General features: G+C 36.8%; 1 protein-coding gene across 4 annotated transcripts in view; it reads right to left on the reverse strand.

The window, feature by feature from the left end:
- The window catches only part of PLEKHH2 (pleckstrin homology, MyTH4 and FERM domain containing H2), a 55,397-nt gene that overhangs the window by 14,231 nt on the left and 22,366 nt on the right, over nt 1-18,800 (reverse strand). For all 4 annotated transcript variants that reach the window (XM_071739461.1, XM_071739458.1, XM_071739459.1 and 1 more), the window contains 15 exons: nt 17,509-17,590; nt 16,042-16,224; nt 13,407-14,392; nt 12,383-12,458; nt 11,821-11,915; nt 11,182-11,326; nt 9,093-9,229; nt 7,934-8,044; nt 7,585-7,671; nt 6,900-7,058; nt 6,177-6,257; nt 3,848-4,027; nt 2,957-3,065; nt 2,745-2,857; nt 397-576 (listed from right to left, as the gene is read on the reverse strand). In XM_071739461.1, coding sequence (XP_071595562.1) covers nt 397-576; nt 2,745-2,857; nt 2,957-3,065; nt 3,848-4,027; nt 6,177-6,257; nt 6,900-7,058; nt 7,585-7,671; nt 7,934-8,044; nt 9,093-9,229; nt 11,182-11,326; nt 11,821-11,915; nt 12,383-12,458; nt 13,407-14,392; nt 16,042-16,224; nt 17,509-17,590 — 2,724 coding nt within the window. The remainder of the gene's footprint in view (nt 1-396; nt 577-2,744; nt 2,858-2,956; nt 3,066-3,847; nt 4,028-6,176; nt 6,258-6,899; nt 7,059-7,584; nt 7,672-7,933; nt 8,045-9,092; nt 9,230-11,181; nt 11,327-11,820; nt 11,916-12,382; nt 12,459-13,406; nt 14,393-16,041; nt 16,225-17,508; nt 17,591-18,800) is intronic.

Raw genomic sequence — 18,800 nt, forward strand, 5'->3', positions numbered from 1 at the left:
GAACATGGCACTATAGCTTTTCTTCTCACTGATATTATAGAGACATCTGCCATGTGGTTTAGCCCACCAAACTTTCTGATGCAGTAATAGAGAATTAGGTTCCATATATCATGTTTTACTCAGCACTTAACTTGAAGATAGCCCAGTGTACGTCCCTACTTTAGAAACAGCACAGGCACAGACACACCCTACCACCAGATACATGTACTTTGATGGAGGATAGCATCAGCTTTGTTTCAGGAAGACATAGCAGTACTAAGATCTTAGTTCAGCTTTTATCTGAGTATAAATAAGCAGATGCCACAGAAGAATGGAGTCCCTTCACCATTCCAAGCAGTCCATGTAGTCTCTCCACTGCTGTTTGAACAGATACCATTAAAATAAACACAGGGTTACCTGTATTGGTCCTGCCTGGTTCTGTGGGTGTCGACGTCTCGTCTGTTTAATGAGCTGACAACAGATCTCATTCTGAAGCTCAGGGTGCGTAAGGCAGATCTGCAAAGCACTTTGGGCCAAAGACACGTGGTAATCAATGGCAGGACAGTCAACTGCAGCATTTATAAACAACTGGCAGGTCTAGATATAAAATAATAAACAAGTGAGTTTACATATGAAAAGCTCCAACAAATCCTTTTGATGTTCTGTATAACAAGTGTGCTATAACTGAAGTCACAATAAGTCAGTCCACCAGTAGACTGAGGAAACTCTGCTGGCCCTTTCAAAAAGATGTGAAAAGGGACCATAATAGATAAAAAGCTACACAGAGAGACAGGATAAAAACCCCTCTCAAAATCCCCACTTTTCACTCTGTATCTAATGGCCTGAGCTCTAGCAGGAGTTGCAACAGTTGTGGCAGGCATGTTTAAGGACATGCTGAACATAGCTTACCCCTCTGCAACAGGACCTTTAAAATGCAAAGTGTACAGCTCTTAATGCAGCCAGTGCAAAACGCCCATGCAAGTAGTGAGAGGAAAATAGCAGAATATACAAAGATAAGAAAACCATAATTTAGAGACATTTGTCCTATATCTTGGCTTTCACTGGTATTTTTACTGTGGGTGGGTATAACCTTTCCTATGCCCAGCACTGTCTCTGGAAAGCCAGGTTTTATGCATGTGTTCTCATGTAATAGAGGAAAGCTTACATGTCATTCGTGCCACTCTATATAATAGTTGATGAATTTTCAAAGTATGTAAGCAAAATAGAACAGATGGAATTTATTTCTATGCTATCGGAAAATATATGGAAACACAGGACTACTTTTTATGAGCAATGGAATACCTGCAACAAGACTTGCTTTTTTTCTAAATCAGTTTCCTACCTGTCTTTGAAACTGATTTATACAAAGCTTCAATGAAAGTCATGGAAATAATCTCTTCTTTATTTTAGGCAAATGCCTGTGATTTCAATAGGTCAGAAATATATTACATAAAATAATTTCTATGTAAAAAATACATTTATTTCTATCAGAGAAGATGCACTTCTTTCAAGTGCTTCAAGCATTTCAGATAAGCAAGCTGAAAAGCTTGCCTAGAAGTGGCTGTGCCTGAACATATGGTGCTTGTTTTTAATTCCTTTCTAGATCCATTACATCAAAATTCTCCAGTTGATGGTTCAGTGAATTTCGTCTTTATAGACTTGTGGAAGGTCTGCAGAGAAAGGTCATTTATCTAAGCACCATGCCTTCTAACTTGTTATTTATTTCACAATGTACAGAAAAAGGAACAGCAAAGTTTTTTCTCTGAAATAAGACTTTATGGTCTGGCTAGTAGTTAACATTCAGGAGTTCTATCTGGGTGAGGGCAGGAAAGAAAAGAAAGAAGGTTAATGGCATTGTAGTATACTGAGTTTCCTAGGTATCAACAACCTATCTGGCCTTTCACTGGTAAAGATTCAAGGTCTTAATACCACACAGAAATTCTCAAGAAACTAGCTGCAGCACACCAGTTATGAACTACAATGCATCTTAAAATCATGAAGCCTTTTTACTACTACTTGGGAGATATACATATGTGTATTTTTAAAAGGTGTATGAGAATGTTTAGAAGTGGATTTACAAAATCATTGTAAAATACTTGAAAATATTTCAGAGTAAAATTATTTTTATTACTAGAGTACCTAATCAGCCTTTTAACAATAGCTACTCCATATAAACTAAAGAATTTGGTTTTATTTAAAAGAGCAGTAGAATTTTTGCCTTCTATCTCAATTTGAAATTATCCATGATTTGCTCAAACTAGAAACTTTGGTTTTGCTTTATTTTATTTAAAATTTTAAAAAATATCTTCTCGCTGATTTAAATGTATCTAAAAACAACTTTCACCAGCTTTTTCTTCCTGAAATCTAACTGAAAAAAATAGTATTTCAGATACAGTTCTTTAAATACAGAGATCCACTCTGTTATGTTCTTTGGGGTTAAAGAATTTAATGATGGAATTATTATCATCCATGATGGGCATGAATTTTTCTACTACTTTGCCCTCTATCAGCAGTGTCAGCAACAGAGCCAAAAGCTGGAGCCTGAACAGCTAAAGCTGATTTCTTTAAATTAGAAGTGATACTTCTTGGTAGAGATGATATGGGCACATTCTGTTACTGTCCATTAGTTACCTCCACTAAAGAAGAGAGTAAACTTCTCTTTTCTTTTTCTTATCTGTTAAACATATGTAGTAAGCCAACTAATAACCAATCCTTAGGTAAGAATTAGTCAGTTAATATAAAAAAGGTATCTGCTATGTTTTTACCTTAAATAATTTAATTGCTTCAGTTTGCAAAGCTTCTGATGGTAATGTAGTAAGAGGGGAAGCAATTCCTTCTTTGCTATGACAAAGAGTAGGATGTCTCCAAATCTGAGAAGCTAAAAAGAGAAAATATATAGGTTTTTCAGTTAATTCAGTTCGTAAGTCTATTTAATAGTTAGTAGAAGATTAGTGTGTTGAAACAAACCCAAACTTACTGGTATCACCTTCCATATTTAATAATTTGCAAATAAGTTGTTCAAACTCAGATCCAACATTCACACTGGTACTTCCAGCTGCAACAGTCAGATGATAAAGCCATGTGTCCTAAAGTAGAAAAACATACAGCATCTCACTTATTCCATACTTGGAAGGAGCTGCTTCATTGAGATTTTGCTCTCAACTTGAAACACTGCCATATGCACCAGCTGATGCCCAAAGGAGTTTGCCTTTTTTTGAATACACCTTAATTCATGGTCTCTGTGGTAAAAATACAAAGTATGGAAGATCAGACAGGACTCTCTTCTGAAATTTTTTACCCTCAGAAATTGTGGATAATTACAAGGGCATTCTTTCTGTCCTCCTCAGGAAGCTAATATATGTTTCTTTTACTCACTGCCAGATCCTGCTAAGCTGGGGATAAGGCCAGAAAGCAAAACAAGGTCTGCAAGATTACTTGAGAACAATGAAGCAGTAATAATAACAAAGGTTTTAACCATAGCTCTCATTTCTCCTTCCCTTCAGCAAGGCAGTCTTCCCTTCTGTTAGTCTGAGAAGTGAATATGGGTTACAGTATCCCAAACCTCTCAGAAAGGTGTGCTACAGCTCTGTCAACACATTAGTGTGATGTGAGCAAAATTCTCCAGTTACAGCATTTGTGATATTTTGCACCATCTCCTTATGTAGGCAAGTCTGCTTATTTTCATCTGCTTTGGAAAGGATTACTAGTATTTATTTGCTGACAAACTGATCAGTGTTAATAAAGCAAGACCTTCTCCTTGCTTACTATATCAAACTACAAGCCAAAAGACTTGTCACTCCCCTTCCTCCTGTTTATTAAATACTCATAGATGTGTTACTGAAACTCAATTAAGTAGCCCTTTTATTACCTTCTCATGTTTGGATCCTATAAGAAGATAAGTGGGTCCTTGATCTTTGGGGTGAATAACAACAGTGTAATGTGTTGATAATAAACTGCGACCACAAGCCTCATAATCTTCATCAGAATCACATGATCTATCAACTTCTTCAACCTTCGCCTCACAAAGCTTGATTTGGCCAAGAGGAAACTAAAAGTAAATTTCAGAAGTGGTGAGAGAACAAACAATTGCTTTGGTGCACACTGATTTTATATTTCTTAATCTACAAATAGAAAGGAAAACATGAACTGCCATCAACACCCAATTATATTTATTCATTTTCATTCCTGCTAAGGAATGTAAGATAAGCCAGCTGTTGCAGACAGCAGGAGAATGGCATGTACCAAAATCTGAAAGTGAGATTTAAGCAATAAAATTTTCTTCCAGGTCTCCTTCTTTATCTAGGAGAGAAGTAATTCCTCAGAATTTCCAGATCTGGTTCCAAGCAAAAATTCTCTGGGTCAAGCACTGAATTTTAATTATAATCTTGTTATTTCAGAGAGCAGCAGTGTAGTGCTGATGTATCTATTTTGTTCATGCTATAAATTTAACAGGTTAATTATTTGTGTGGTAGACCTTCTCAGTTGGTTTCATTCTCTGGTCTCATAGATCACAGTATTTAAGTCTTAAATTGCATATGTTATGAACATTTATCAGGAAGTATTTTATATGAAAAGCCATTAAAAATTAAATTCTCCCAGCAGTAATTAATTCCTAGTCATTATCAACAGGAAGCCAAAACTAACATCAACACAGCATGTCATCTTCACAGCTTGGCAACAGGACTGACAGACACCAACAGTCCTTATTGGCTATTTTATGCAAAGTTCTGTTCTTTCCTACAGCACCCCTGCTCTTTCTAACACACCAGGATGTTCAAAACTGTGTCATTTAATGGTGTAGTGAATATTCTTCATAGGAGAAAATGCAAGTTAATTTTAATGTCTTTGTAAGATCAGATAGATATTAATGCTCTTGTCATTTGACTCACCAGCCCTGTATCACTCTTTTTTAGAGTAGTTAAAATAAAATGTTTTTATGGATGGTTACTACTGTTTAATTCATATAGCTGTAAAAATAAGGTTTAGCTAAATGTTTAAAAATGGCTAAAAAAGGAAGGATAACAAAGGGAATGACTAGTTTTATAACAAGGCTATAAATTTACTGAGTCCAGTGTGATTATTTGGTTAAAAGTAACAAATGAGATTTTCTGTATTTTTTGAACTGTTGGTTATAATGGCTCAGTGGACTGTTACTATTTTGTCAAGCATCAGCATTTTTTTGGTAGTTAGGTAATGAGGCTATGAATCAAATATTCATAACCCCAGCATTAATAACAAGAATTCTTGCAGAAGTTTCCAAAACCTTGTTCCTGACCCACCTCCACTAGGAAGAAGTTTCTCCATGACAAGCTACAATGCCTTGGGAGCAAAAGGACAGGTGAAAAGTACAACTAGGAAGTGTCCTTTGCTCTGTCTCTGTAGGTAAATATAATGGGAAGGACCAACAATATTCAGAAGTGTGGGTAGGGAACAAAAGGTCAGGCCCTATCTGGAAGAGCCAGGTCTTACTCTTCATTATCTCTTTGAGTCCTACACAATGTGGGATGTTGGGAGGTCAACTTAAAGCTGACTGGATCCTGTTTTTTCCTTTTCTTCCTCAACCAGTATTTTTCCTAGGTTTTAGAATTAATTTTCTCATCCTTTTTTTCTGCTATCCTCTGTCTCCATTTCTGTCCACCTCATCAGCTGTAGGCAGCAAGCTCCATTTCTGTAACCCTTGTGGGGAACAGGAACAGATCCCCTCCACAGAAACACATCTGCAAAGCAACAAGCTCCATCCTGCCAGGCACTTTTTTAGCATTTCGTGCAGCACTGTGGAGGTAGAGGGACACCAATGCACAGAATTTGAAAGTCAACTGAGGCATAAAAAGAACATTTTTTTTCTTGAAACCTGCAGTCACTGCCCACTGCATGCATACATTAGAAAGGGTCAGCTTCCAGAGGTAAATGACAGATCTTTGATGAGTCTCTTGCCTGTCAGAAAGGGAGACTGGAACTGTCAGCATATCAGTGTCCCCCTTCAGCTAGGGACATGAAGATGCAGAATATACATCACATCCCATTGGAGGAGACCAATGGACATTCCCTGGATTATGCTATTAGATAGGAAATTTCTGAGTTGACAATCTATGAAGTATAAATGCTTGGCAATCAAGATAAAATGGGCATATAATATCCAGGCTGAAAGTACCTTAATAAAGCTGCAAATCATCATTTAAAGCAACTGAGGGACCTACCTTGTCCTCTTGATTTCGGAAATAATACAGAATTTTTCCAACTAGAGTACACCAAACTCTTTTGGAATATCCATGTTTCACCTGAAATTACAGAACATTAGGATACAGCACAGTCAGAAAGATAAAGACTCCATTTCACCGTCTCTGAACTTTGGTGATGCTGGAATAAATGTCTGGGTTCAAATTAATTTCGACATTATTGGACAAATAATTAAAAATGTGTAACTCTATTAAAGGCATAAGAAATACAGAATTAAATGCTTGTCTAAAACCTAGTAAGACCAGTGCCGAGTTTTCCATTTTGCTTCGGATTAGGCCTAAATTAGTGGGAGCTAAGGTACTGGATGAATTTAAAAATTCCTTTCACCCAGTATTCTTATTATATTGAAATAATCTGTCCCAGTGAGTAATACAGAAAAAGAGACTTCTCCACTAAAATAAGGTATGTCTTTTAGATACTGAAACTTATGCTCATCTAGGATACAAATGGAGAATTAAACACAAAAGAAAGACAAAATCCACATCAAATCACTTAACAAGAAAAGTATTGCCCAAAGTAGGTGAGTTGGCAATCCTTCTGGATTGTTCAGATTGTAAAGTACTGGGAAATCAAATGCATGTCTGTTTTGTTTGTATTTATTTTATTGGAGGGCCAGTTTCATCTAGGTAGTATTCTTAAGAAATATAGAATAAAGCAGACTGAAGGAAGAAACATATTCCTACCTTTGTGAGTAATCCCTTCATGGTTGGCTTCATTTCAGGCTGTATGAAAAGTGGGCTCGCAGCCTGTATTTTAAGGACATTTTGTAGTACTTTGATCCACTCTTCCAAGATGTTAGGAGAATCTGCAGTCAGGTAGTATGTTCTTTTTTCTGTGGTCAGCTATGCAGTAACAGAAAAGTCTTGTGCTTTAAGAGCATTACACATTCAACCCTACAGTGAGGGGGTTGTAACCTACACTACCCGGTGTAGTTTCACAACTCTGGGAGGTCTGTTTTCCCCATAGTACTTTTCAATACCAAACCAAAACATTCCATGGCCAGGAAGGGCAGACAGACCCTTTCTTAGACTTTACCTGAAAAGTTACAGGACAGCAGACATGAGAAAGCTTGATTTTATCTCAGTTCAGACAAAAAATATTCTCTCAGTACTAACAGTGGGCCCCACAACTACTCTATTTCTATCTCAGATGTGATGATCTCAGCTTTGTAGCAATATAAAGGAGACTCCACATAGGCCTTTCTATGGTGTCTGCAACTGAAATGAGTCTTTGGTTTCAAACAAAGGGCACTGATCAGCTCCAAGTCCACACTGGGAGTGCCAGTGCAACAGCGACTGGAACAAGGGATTGGTTTGGAGGATGGAGGAAATAAATACCCACTGAAACACTGATGAGAAAAGCAGGCACCTGAATTGTTTGTTTTCCATCACCCCTTTCAATGAGGCTTGATGCATTTAGCTCAATTTGACCTTGAGGTTTTCGGGTTACATCACTCTGTGTGGAAAACATGGAAAAAGAGTATTTAAAATCTCCCAACAAATAGCAATAAATAATTCTAGAACTAATTTAAACATTAAACTTGATAAATACTTTCTAGTTAGACACTGAGTATCTTGTGCACTTCTTGAGGAACAGAGTCCTGATTCACTCTCTAACAGCTCAGACACCAGGAATGCATTCTTTTTCCTTCTAGCAGCCCTACATTCTCAGTGAAAACAATCTAATATTAAATAGTAAATAAGTTACATGTACTTACTGGAGATTTGTAGTAAAGTAATTCGCCTCCTTTAAGCACAAACCACCGTCGTTTCCAGGTCTTTACTTTACCACCCATTTTTAACAGATATCCAGATTTTTCCAAAGGTTCCTGATTTTTCAGAAATTGGTTAAAAAGTAGTTAGGTACACATTTATATCTATAGCCCTCAGACACACACAGATTTAAAAGCATACTATGTAATAATTAGAGTAGTTGATGAACCTTTTAGTCTAATGACAGAAGTATTTACAAGCATCAATTTAAGACTAATGCCATGCCTGATGGATAACTAATTAATATCCCTACTTACAGTACATGAAGGAGAGTAAGTGATTTGCCCAGAACTATACAAGAGAATGAAGACTATGATGATTCCTGATTTCACTTTCTAATTGCTCATCCTAACAAGAAAGAAAATGAATACAATGTAAATATATAGTTTTTCCTACCTTCAGGGCCTAACCTACAGACCATATATAAAGCACTATAATTCAGAGCTCTGCACAGAGATACTTTTAATGTGCACACCTGCAGAAGAGAGTTCACAGATTTGCTCTGTGGAGAAAGCTTAAAATAAATCATATTCATGACAAGGCAGTCAATCCACTTGTATGTCAAGACACTAACTACTAATCCAGGCCATTAGAAACCAGACTTGTACCCCGTAACAGTTTGGTTTCCTTGACCTGTCCTTGCACATTGCTATACTTAGGATTTCTCTAATGCTGAAGGTTGTTTTCCCTCTACAAGGAAGCTAAAGAAATGTACTACTGCACACAGATTTCTACTGATGCCTCCAATTCCTTCATAGCAATGTCCTTCTATTTCCCTAACTATTCAAATAAGCTGATTTTAGTATTTCATATGCAATCCTATGCCAGATTTGGTTCAAAAAATGGAAAATCTTAAGGGTTTTGAATTGTCTTCTGGAGCTGTGTACCTATTTCCTTTCATTATATAGAAAGCTTGGAATTATCCTCTGCTTTCCTTCAATCATTATAATCTTACAGGGATAACTTACTGTTGGTCTATTTTGTTATTTGTACTCATAAGGCAGTCTGTGAGTGAGCAAGTCTGAATACAGATACTTGTAGTCTTTAAACATTCATACACATAAAACACCATAGGTACACTTCTTCAAAGATTTCAGAACTCACATTTTTTCCATTATCACTAGATGAAGAAGAAGTCTTCAGAAGTTTCTGCTCTGGCTCTGAACAGTCTGTATCTACTGAATATGCATCTGGAGGAATAGCATAGTCACTTTCTGATGTCACAGAAGACAGAGACACCCCTGAGTTAAAAGAAGAGGGATTTTTTTTTTTTTATTATGTTAGAAACAAATGAGATTAGAATATCAACACAGAAAGTATATCTGAGTAGGATCTGCAGGCAAACATAAATATCAACATTAATCCATCAGGAACCAAACATTTTTTTAAACATCAGAATATCAAAGTATAAAAACAATGCTTATACCTGATTCCTATTTTCTTCATAAATAAATAGAGTTTAGGTCACTTATGAATGAAACAACAAATATATGTCTTCTATATATTATCATGTTCTGTTATATTATAGTGCCTTTTCAAGGAGGAAGTCAGTGCCATGCATTATACTAATTCTCTAGGAAATGCATATGGGATCCTCAATTAACTATGCAACGTTTCCCTTTCTATCTTTTGCTCTAGTATCTGGATTTTCTCAAGCTCATGTAGTAAGAGGCTGTACTCAAGATCTCCTACATGTTGGTTATATGTGACTGTCTTTATTTTGCAAATAGTATGAATTCTTATACTGAGGTTTTCTAAAAACCTGAATTCCAGATTTCAGGATTTTTAAAAAGCTTATTAGCTTTGATCTTCAAAAAAAAATGCACCCTCTTTTCATTTCTAGTGAATCAGCAATAAAAATTCAAACTCCTCCCTTATTAATCACTGAACTAATTATTTTCAAACATGTGAGCATATCCTTTTTTAAAGTTTTACTTTGGGATCGGTGTTTTTCACTGAAAGGCTGCTCTCCAAGATTGAAATGAATTTGCCTTTTTTTCATTCATTTCCAAACTTATTTGCCGATTTTATTAAAAAAAAAGAAGCTCTTCTCATTTACTGCCTTGGTAAGCCACTTGGGCTTTAAAATCAAGTATGCAGCAGGCTAATTATGTGTTTAGTGAAATTTGTGACAGCCTAGGTTTTTAAACAATGTGATCTTAACACAGATATGTCCATATATCATTTGTGGTTGAGAAAGGTTGAGAAAGGCATGAAACAATGCAAGGGCTGTTTTCTGAGAAGAAAGCACAAAGGGCATGGTCCTATTTTATAGATATGGATAGAAACAGTGGATGAAACCAGCTATCACATTAGCTAATTTACCTTTCCTGTTGTGCAGGCATGTAACATGAGATGCATTCAGAGCCACAGCACTGGTTTTTGCTCAGCAAGCTGAAGCTGCTGGAAAGCAGGAACTAGGGGTCATTTTCATACTAATGCAGCAAAACTCTTACTGCATCACTGCAAATGGGACCTGACACCACGTGTGGCCAGCACTGGGCAACTCCTGGTGGAGCAGTGACTGTATCTACCTGTACAAATGTGACTGAGTGGAGCTCTGGATAACTGGGATTTTAATATGTTTGACAGGAATAACTGAATAATGTTATTTTGCATTTCTAAAGCAGTATGGATCTTAATACTTAGCCTCATTAGGTTTTGGATGTTAAGTCTCTCAGCTCCCTGGGTAAAGATTAACAAAGTTCTTTATTGCATGAGATAATACGACCAAATACTCTGTTGAGGGAACTTTTCCACTTGCTTTCTCAACATGTTAAACTGCTATTTGGTTTTATAAACTCAGATATATGTAGGTTTTTTTTTCTTCTGATGGCCAGTACTTTTTTTCTAGGCCGTTTTTTCCTACCTACAGTTACTGGTCTAGGAAGTCCCTGGCAGAAGAGAGTATAGATAGAATGCAGCTTCTTGTTTAAATGAGGGGTCACTTTTCCCTCATGAAAACAGTGATCGACTCGATTAATGCTTTAAAAAGCCACCTATAATAACAGTGATAAAAAAGCACAGGTAACAGTCTTTTTTCCTGCTTGAGTTATAGATCTGGTCTTTGAAAGCTAAGATAAAAGCCTAAATTTAAGATGTCCAAGGAAAAAATCCACTCCTAAGAAGATCATGTAAACTGCTTAGTGTTCCAGACTTCCAGAAGATACTTGTTCTTACAGCTTTTGCCTACCTCGTTTCATAGCCCGAGGGCTACCCAGACCACTTCTGCTTCGAGAATCAGACTCAGAAGTCCTTGAGCTGGACCGAGAGCTGTCTTCTTCCTCAGATCCTGATGACTCATCTGTAAATGGGCTGTTGCTTATTTGAGTTGCTTTCTGCAGAAATTAACACAACATTCCTTGACAAATTGCATGAAGGGTAGCTTTGCTAGTTTCTTAACGTTCAAAGCTGTTCTCGAGTTGTGAGTTTTGGCAGATCAAATCACAAAAAGCTGCCAGAAAACAATGTTGTGATTAGTTACTGCTGGCTATCTGACTATAGGCAGCTTTGGCACTGACACAAAGATGTTTCTACACACACACTTTTAATGATGGTATTGAACACCATGTGGCTCTATTTAATATTTAACAAGACTGAAAAAAATCAGCAAAGAACCTAAAAAGAACTGACCTGGGCTAGTAATATTGTATAAGCAGCAGCAATTTTTTTTCCCAGCTATTTAACAGTCCCATTACTTCTGGGCTTCTGTAATCTCTAAACACCATCTTCTGACATATTTGACGTGGTAACATCAAATGTGAACCCGCACGTTCCTGGATTTGAAGTCTAACAGTGTTTTAAAAATTCCTTTAAACAGTAATACAGTTACCCCTTTCAAAGTAGTGTAGACAGGAGTGGTCATGTTCTTATATATCAGAGATGTATATAATCCAGATATGGAGTATGAGGTTAGTGAAACAGCACCTAAAAAAAAACATATTGCATAAATGACCTTCCTAATTTACCCCTCAATTAACCAAATTCTAATGTAACTTTTTTTGCACTGCATAGCTGCTATAAAAGCGAACTAACTCCCTCCTTAACTGTTTTGGAGGATATGAGGTTTATAGCTTTCTAAAATTTACAGTTGTTTGAAGGAATATAAATAAATTTTTAAGTAATGACCACTACCACTTTCCAGCTTGCAAGTATAATCTCTTACCCTGGGACCTGGTATAAATTCTTCAAATTGAATTACAAAGAAAACTGGAGTGAACCAAAGTACAAATTCAGGACAAGAGGCAAAGTAATAGAAGACCTTGGAAAGATAACCAATCATCTTCTAGGTTTTAAATAGCAAATAACTAAATCTTCATAGAAGTATCTTAGAGGAATATGGGACACTTGGTCCTTAGAAATCATATGAGACAATGAGCAGCTAAGCCACTTACCTTTGTTAAGAGATTCCATGGTGAAGGCTTCAGACATCCTTAAACCAGACTTGGCTACAGCATAAATTCTGCTTTCCTATATAAGTGGAACAGAGTTGATGGTAGATCATTAAAGCACAACAATCTGTTTAGTCTACCCACAGATTCCTAGTCTTTGTGTTAGTACAAACATGGGATAAAATGATTGATAAAATGGTGTCATCAGTAGCAGCTGTAGAATGCACCCTTGTTCTAAGTACAATACTCACCATACTCCTGGTTTCTTTCACACAATGCTTGCCCTTATGGATAACTTCTTTTTAAAAATATTAGTAGCAGAGGCCAAAGAAGTGATAGAATATTTTTAAATGGAAGATAGTATGTTAAGAATAGAGGAATGTCAGTATAGAGGTAACTTTTCAAAAGTTTTGTATTAAAAGGCCAGAATAAAAAAATATGTAATGAAAAAATATCCACTAAAAATATCCATAGAAAAGCTATTGCATTAATGCATTACTCATCTCTGAATCATTAATAAATCTTTGACTGTGGAAGCGCAGAATCAGTAAGTCTAGACACAGTTAATTTTGGCTTTTGTATAAGAAATATTAATACCTATTTTAACTTCCTGATTGACAGCTTTAAAATTTTACTTGGAAAAGTTAGCAATAACTTCTGTCACTGTAGTTGTCTTCTGCCACCTTAATTGTCTAGATTGTAAGTGGTGCAATGGTTAAAGGAAAGGCATTGACACACTCTGCTGGTGTTAAATAAATTTTGATATACTCAAAAGCACATATGTAACTTAAATGTGACATGAAAAAAATTGGTCTTGTCTACAAAAATAGTGACTATTTTTGAACAGCAGAAATACTGTGCTGCAAATCAAATCTGCTTCTCATTTTGCCTGTGTAGCTCAAAGTAAGGTAACTTCCTGTCTTGTCATCAGAGAATGAGAAAGGTAGAAGCAATAGAAATCATAGAAGAGAAGCATGAAAATTAGTTAAGTGCCACCAGTCAGAAAAAAACCTATAATTACACTTACCCAGGAAGGAAATCGATGTAATGGAGGGGTTGGAGGTTTGTTGTTAGCACCTTTTTTTGTTGTATCACAAGGTTCCTGGGCTTCAGAATTTTGTGCTTCAGTGCAGTCATAGGTAAAGACTCCATCACAACCAATCTCCATTCTCTCTAAAACATCAGTATCTTCTCCATCCACCAGATCAATGTCTGTTTCCTGAGGTCTCCATGGACGAATCATGCTTATGGCATTTCTATTTCTACCAAACAGTCTGTCAGAACTCAGCTGGGGCTGGCTTAGATGTTTCTTTGCTAATGCTGAATTTATACTAAACACATTAGGGGTCCGTAACTTTGGAGGTGGCAAATTTGAAGGAGAATCTGATGGTGTTGTGCTCTGGGACCCTGCAGAAGCTGCTAGAATTGGGTGTTTGGGTGTCAGAGCAGGAGTTAAAATTGGACTTGGGGTATTTGCCTCACTGGATGATGATGAATAATCTAGCCTCTGGGACTGAAATTTCCTATTCAGTTCATCTGAAGAACTATCTTGGTCTTTCTTTTTACTTGTGAAGTCAGAGTTGCACTTTCCACCTGAATTGTTCTGGCCTTTTCTTTGGGACCCTTGCTGCCAGGAGTACAGCTTCCTGTGCTGAGTCTGCTGAACACCAAAACTCTCTTCTTCAAAAAGAGAACTACTGTCATCGGATGCTGTCAAATACATTTCACTCCCCAGTCTACTGTACCGTGTGTTCTCTTCAGATGTGTGGCTTGAGAGAGTTGATGCACACCTGGATTTCAGTCCTTTATTGTCTCCTCCATCCTCATCTGAGCTCCAGTCACTTCCAGTAGTGCAGGAGTTCTTTGACATGTCGCTGTCTATATCTTTAGATGAGCAGCTCGTTCTCACATTTTTGTTCTGCTCTGATCCAGGGGAGCTTTGTTGCAATGACTTCTGACCTGTATTGCTCTCATGTGCAGGACAAGCAACAGCAGTTTCCAGGATATCCTTCTCTAGAGGAGAAATACAATCAACACGAGAAAATTACTTTAGCAAACTTGACTACTTAAGGATTTTGCCATCAAGCCTGAAAATAGTAAAGCAGTCAACCATATCAAATGTGTAGGTACAGTTATATTTTTTGAATGGTGTAAATCATAAAACTTAAGAAAACTATTGGAAATTTGTAATGCAACTGAAGTTGCAATGATATTTGCCAAAAAAAACTGTAACAGGCATTACTCAAAGTTCTAGCCAAACTAAAAATAGCAATAAATGTAAAGATGAGCAGATATTTTAAAATAAATCATATATTAAAAAAGGTTCAAAAGGACAGATAAACTAACCTACTTTATTAAGCCTAAGGAAAATTAAAGTTTAGTAAAAGCTTGTCAGAAAAAAATCACATTACCACTCCAGGCATTCTGAACATTCCTACAGTGCTTACATACAGAAATTTCTCCTGCAAACTATTATGGTATTCCTGGAGATGAATGCCTGGGATACAGAAGAGAGGCCTATGACTAATGCTTAGGGAAAGACACCATATTAAAAATAGCTTTGCTTATGCTTTCACTTTTACCTGGTTTTGCAAGAGAGAGCTACAGCTTGCAGTATGTCAGTGAGGCCTGTGTGGTCTCCTTGAGTTAAAACAGATGCAAGAACTTGAGCTTTCCTACACAGACATTTTAAGTTAAGTACAGAAAGTTACTGTCAAATAGCTGTATGAAGTTAAAGTGGATTGCATTAGCCAAAGATACTAATTTATTCCATGCTATGTTAATGAAGTCACAAAAATCGATCTGTTTCCACCTAGGCTCTATTTCTTATCCTTTCCCTTATGAAAAAAAAATATGTCTACTTCCTCATCTATAAGACCAGAAATAATAATACATATCCACCTTTATAGTGAACTTGGCATCACGTAAATATACAAAATACTAGTAGGATCTATTTCAGCATCTGATTTGCTACAGACCTTAACTTGCAACTTTGGGTATGATGATTAATTGTGGAGAATATACTGAATGGTCTATTAGTACTCCAGGACTCAAACTAAGGAGCAGAGCAACAGTCTGCTTCCTGGGCTTTGCACTGCTTTATGGGGAAATTACTGGGGAAATTGTATGAACTGATCAGGCAGCTTCCTCCTTTTCCAGGCAAGAAAAATAGTGCAGAGATGCCTGAGACTCTGCTGTCTGTTTTTTGACCTTTCTCATGGTAATGAATGATTACTGAGATTTAATCTTGCTGAGTTAAGTTATAAAACTAACACTGCACACCAGTTAGAACATAAATAAAATACACAGAAACTGGACTAAGGTAAGACTCTAAAAAGGCATAAAACCTTGCAGCCTCTCTTGGGGGACTGTTAACTTTCAACTCCTTACGTTACAATGCAGCAAACCTGGGCCACACCAAATTCATCCTTCTGCAGCCAACGCACCCATCAGGCACTGTATGCTGCCAACCTATTAGTGGTGTTACAGAGACTGACTCCACTGCCCAGCAGGATTTCTTCCTCCTAACAGAGACAGAACTAAAAAGGGAGAGAGTCCTGCTATGTACTTGGGAAAGTGCTGGTTTGGACATCCTGACGTAGTTGTTGATTTTAGTTTTCCATCTGTGTCAGAGTAAAGCAGCAGTATTGGTGACTAAGTACCTAGCATGGTTTTGCCTTCAGTGTAGTCTGGCTCTTTAGATGAAGCCTTGCTTATTTCTTCAAACTTAGGAGATGGCTGAGGACTTCTTGCTCTGTTTGAAAAGCATCCAAAAGTCAAACTGCTGAGTCGCTGACACTCTCCAGGTTTTTGTGGTGAAGTAACAGATTTCTTGCCTGTCGCTTCTGAAGAACAGTAATTCAGAAATCTTGTGTTAATGGGATACAGCCCATGTTACTGGTCTCTTTACTCTGCACTGTAAGGTTGGTTTTATTCAAGATAACTAAAATTTAGCAGAAAGAAAGAAAGTTTTTATAGAAATGGAAGTCTATCTGATACCTTCCCCATATCAAAAGAAACGCAGTTACATTTCTAATTCTTAAAAACTGATTTTTCAGTACATTAAGAGAAAAACAATTTCACACCAGTAAGATATAAAACATGTACTTAATACAGAATGAAAACCTAGTGAAAATACCTGATTTTATTCTGCTGTGACTGAAATCAAACCTATGGACTGGTCTAGGATATATAACATGAGAAAAACTGTTTAACAGTAGTGTTAAAATATGTGGCAGCTTTCCCTTCAGATAAAAATCTTAAGAGGATCTGAAATAGGTGCTACAGCAAACATAAAGGTGTGAGTTACGGAGCTTAGAAGGTATATATGGAGGACTTCAAGAGAAGGTAAAAGCATAAAATTATCAACAGCCTCAAGAATATGAAATCCATCCTTAGGGACAGCTATTCTGCCAGAAACTGGTATGAATCAATGTTATCTATTGATGTTAATAAATAAGTTCTGTGGCAGGTCCAGCAAAATGAAGTGAGGGCTAGGTAGCAAGCTAACAATATTTTCATGATAATAAGTTGTCAGGTCAATCAGGTGTGGAGCAGACTGTGAGAACCTTCACAGAAACTTAAGAAAGTTGGTGAATAGGCAACATAGTGGCAAACAATATTCAACTTTCATTAATGCAAAACAGCACTCTTCAGATGGGATATTCTTCTTTCCCATGCTTACATTTTACAATTTTTAATTCTTTAATCCACTTGGAGAAGAACCTGGTGATACTGTGGGTGAATTAAGGTTCTGGATCACTGTAGTCAAATGCAGTAATTAAAAAAAATCTGATCAGAATTCTGATTCCCAGATGAACATTTGCTAGGAAAAGCAGTTGCAGACTGACATTCTTCTATTCCTTAAAAGTGCAAGGACTACTTCTGCTATGGAGAAGTGAAAGCAAAGATCTGACATAAACCAAAAAAACAGTTGTGGTTTGTCTGCATGTCTTTCTAATAAGAATTAAATTATTGCTTGCCTATCACCTTCATGTACAGTCACTCTGATGTTGATTCATGCTAACTGAAATCTTTGTAATTTCAGTTACGTGGATTCACCAATTAATAACGAGTAGAAAGAAGTATGCCATATATAGAGAAGATTTTTAAAAGATTTGTACATTTACCTTGGAGTTTAGATTGTACTGTTTTCATCTCTTTGGTTTGCTTTTGGTTGATCAAGCGAAGGTTCTGATTTTCCACCTCTAACTAAAAGCATATAAATGTAGTCTCATCCATTGGTGAAATAATTTTTAAAGTCATTATATCATTTAGATTTTCTCTGTATTTCTGCTGAGGACAAAGCTAGTTCAAATGGTAGGCTTCCCTCTGCTACTTCTCTTAATGCCAGTCTATGCACGAAAATCCCTATTATTTGCTCAACTTTTGTTAAAGTAATTCCCCAAACCAAGCAGTCTCCAGACTGCTATAAAAAAACCGTAATAATTAAGAAAGGAGAAATCTGCATTACCATTTTTAGTAAAAGCAGAAGGCTAGAATTATAAACTTCTGTGCCACACGGCAAACCCAAGAGCAAGCAGACGAATTAGAGGGACTGATGGTGCTAATGCCTCCTACCATCCCACTGTAAACATAAAAAAAAATAGGTACCAAAAGACTTTACGCAGAGCAGGAAACCTTCTACAGGAAGTTAAAACCCCAACAACCCATTGCTGTAGCCCATTGCCAGAAGGTAAAAGATTCAAATTTTGGCTCCAAATCAACCAGAGAAAAAAACTGAATCTGAGCAGCCCATATCACACAGAAGGGAGCCAGCAATTCCACTTCCCATGGAGTGATGCCACTTCCGTTCAATCCACAGACAAAGTTTGAGTCATATTTGATTCTGTCCAAACTTTTTTGAGGTAATGTTAGCCAAATTTAATTTAATTTTTACTACATGATATCAACACCACCACTCCCTCTTGCAGACTACTAGTAAACGTTACTTCTAATTTCCTACTATAAAAATAATAATTTAACTTTTTTCAACTGGATCAAGTGTAATTTCCAGTTAATCAGAACAGAGCAGGATTTTAAGCTTTATGGACTATTTTAAATTTTATGCATAAAATGAATCACAGCTGCACACCAAAACTGGCAACCTTAAGCAGGGCAAAACCATGGTTATCTCACCACAGCAGAGAAACAAGGGAGACAGCTGGCTTCTTCTGGCAATAGAACCACTCTCCCTGAAACTATTCATGACTGAGAGTACTGTGGGCACTGGAAAGTAAAAAATTATCAAGTCCTTTTTTCTGCCAGAAAAGTCTGAAGCAGACTTCATTGGTTTCTGGGTATTATTCACACTTCAGGCATCTGCTTGAGCAAACTCAGTTTGCCAGCTAATCTCTCTCAATTAGTGGCTCTAAGTACACCTTCCAGAGAGAAGTTCTGGGCCTTTTCTCCATAAAGAGGA

Source organism: Heliangelus exortis, chromosome 3 (assembly GCF_036169615.1).
Source record: "Heliangelus exortis chromosome 3, bHelExo1.hap1, whole genome shotgun sequence".
Taxonomy (NCBI): domain Eukaryota; kingdom Metazoa; phylum Chordata; class Aves; order Apodiformes; family Trochilidae; genus Heliangelus; species Heliangelus exortis.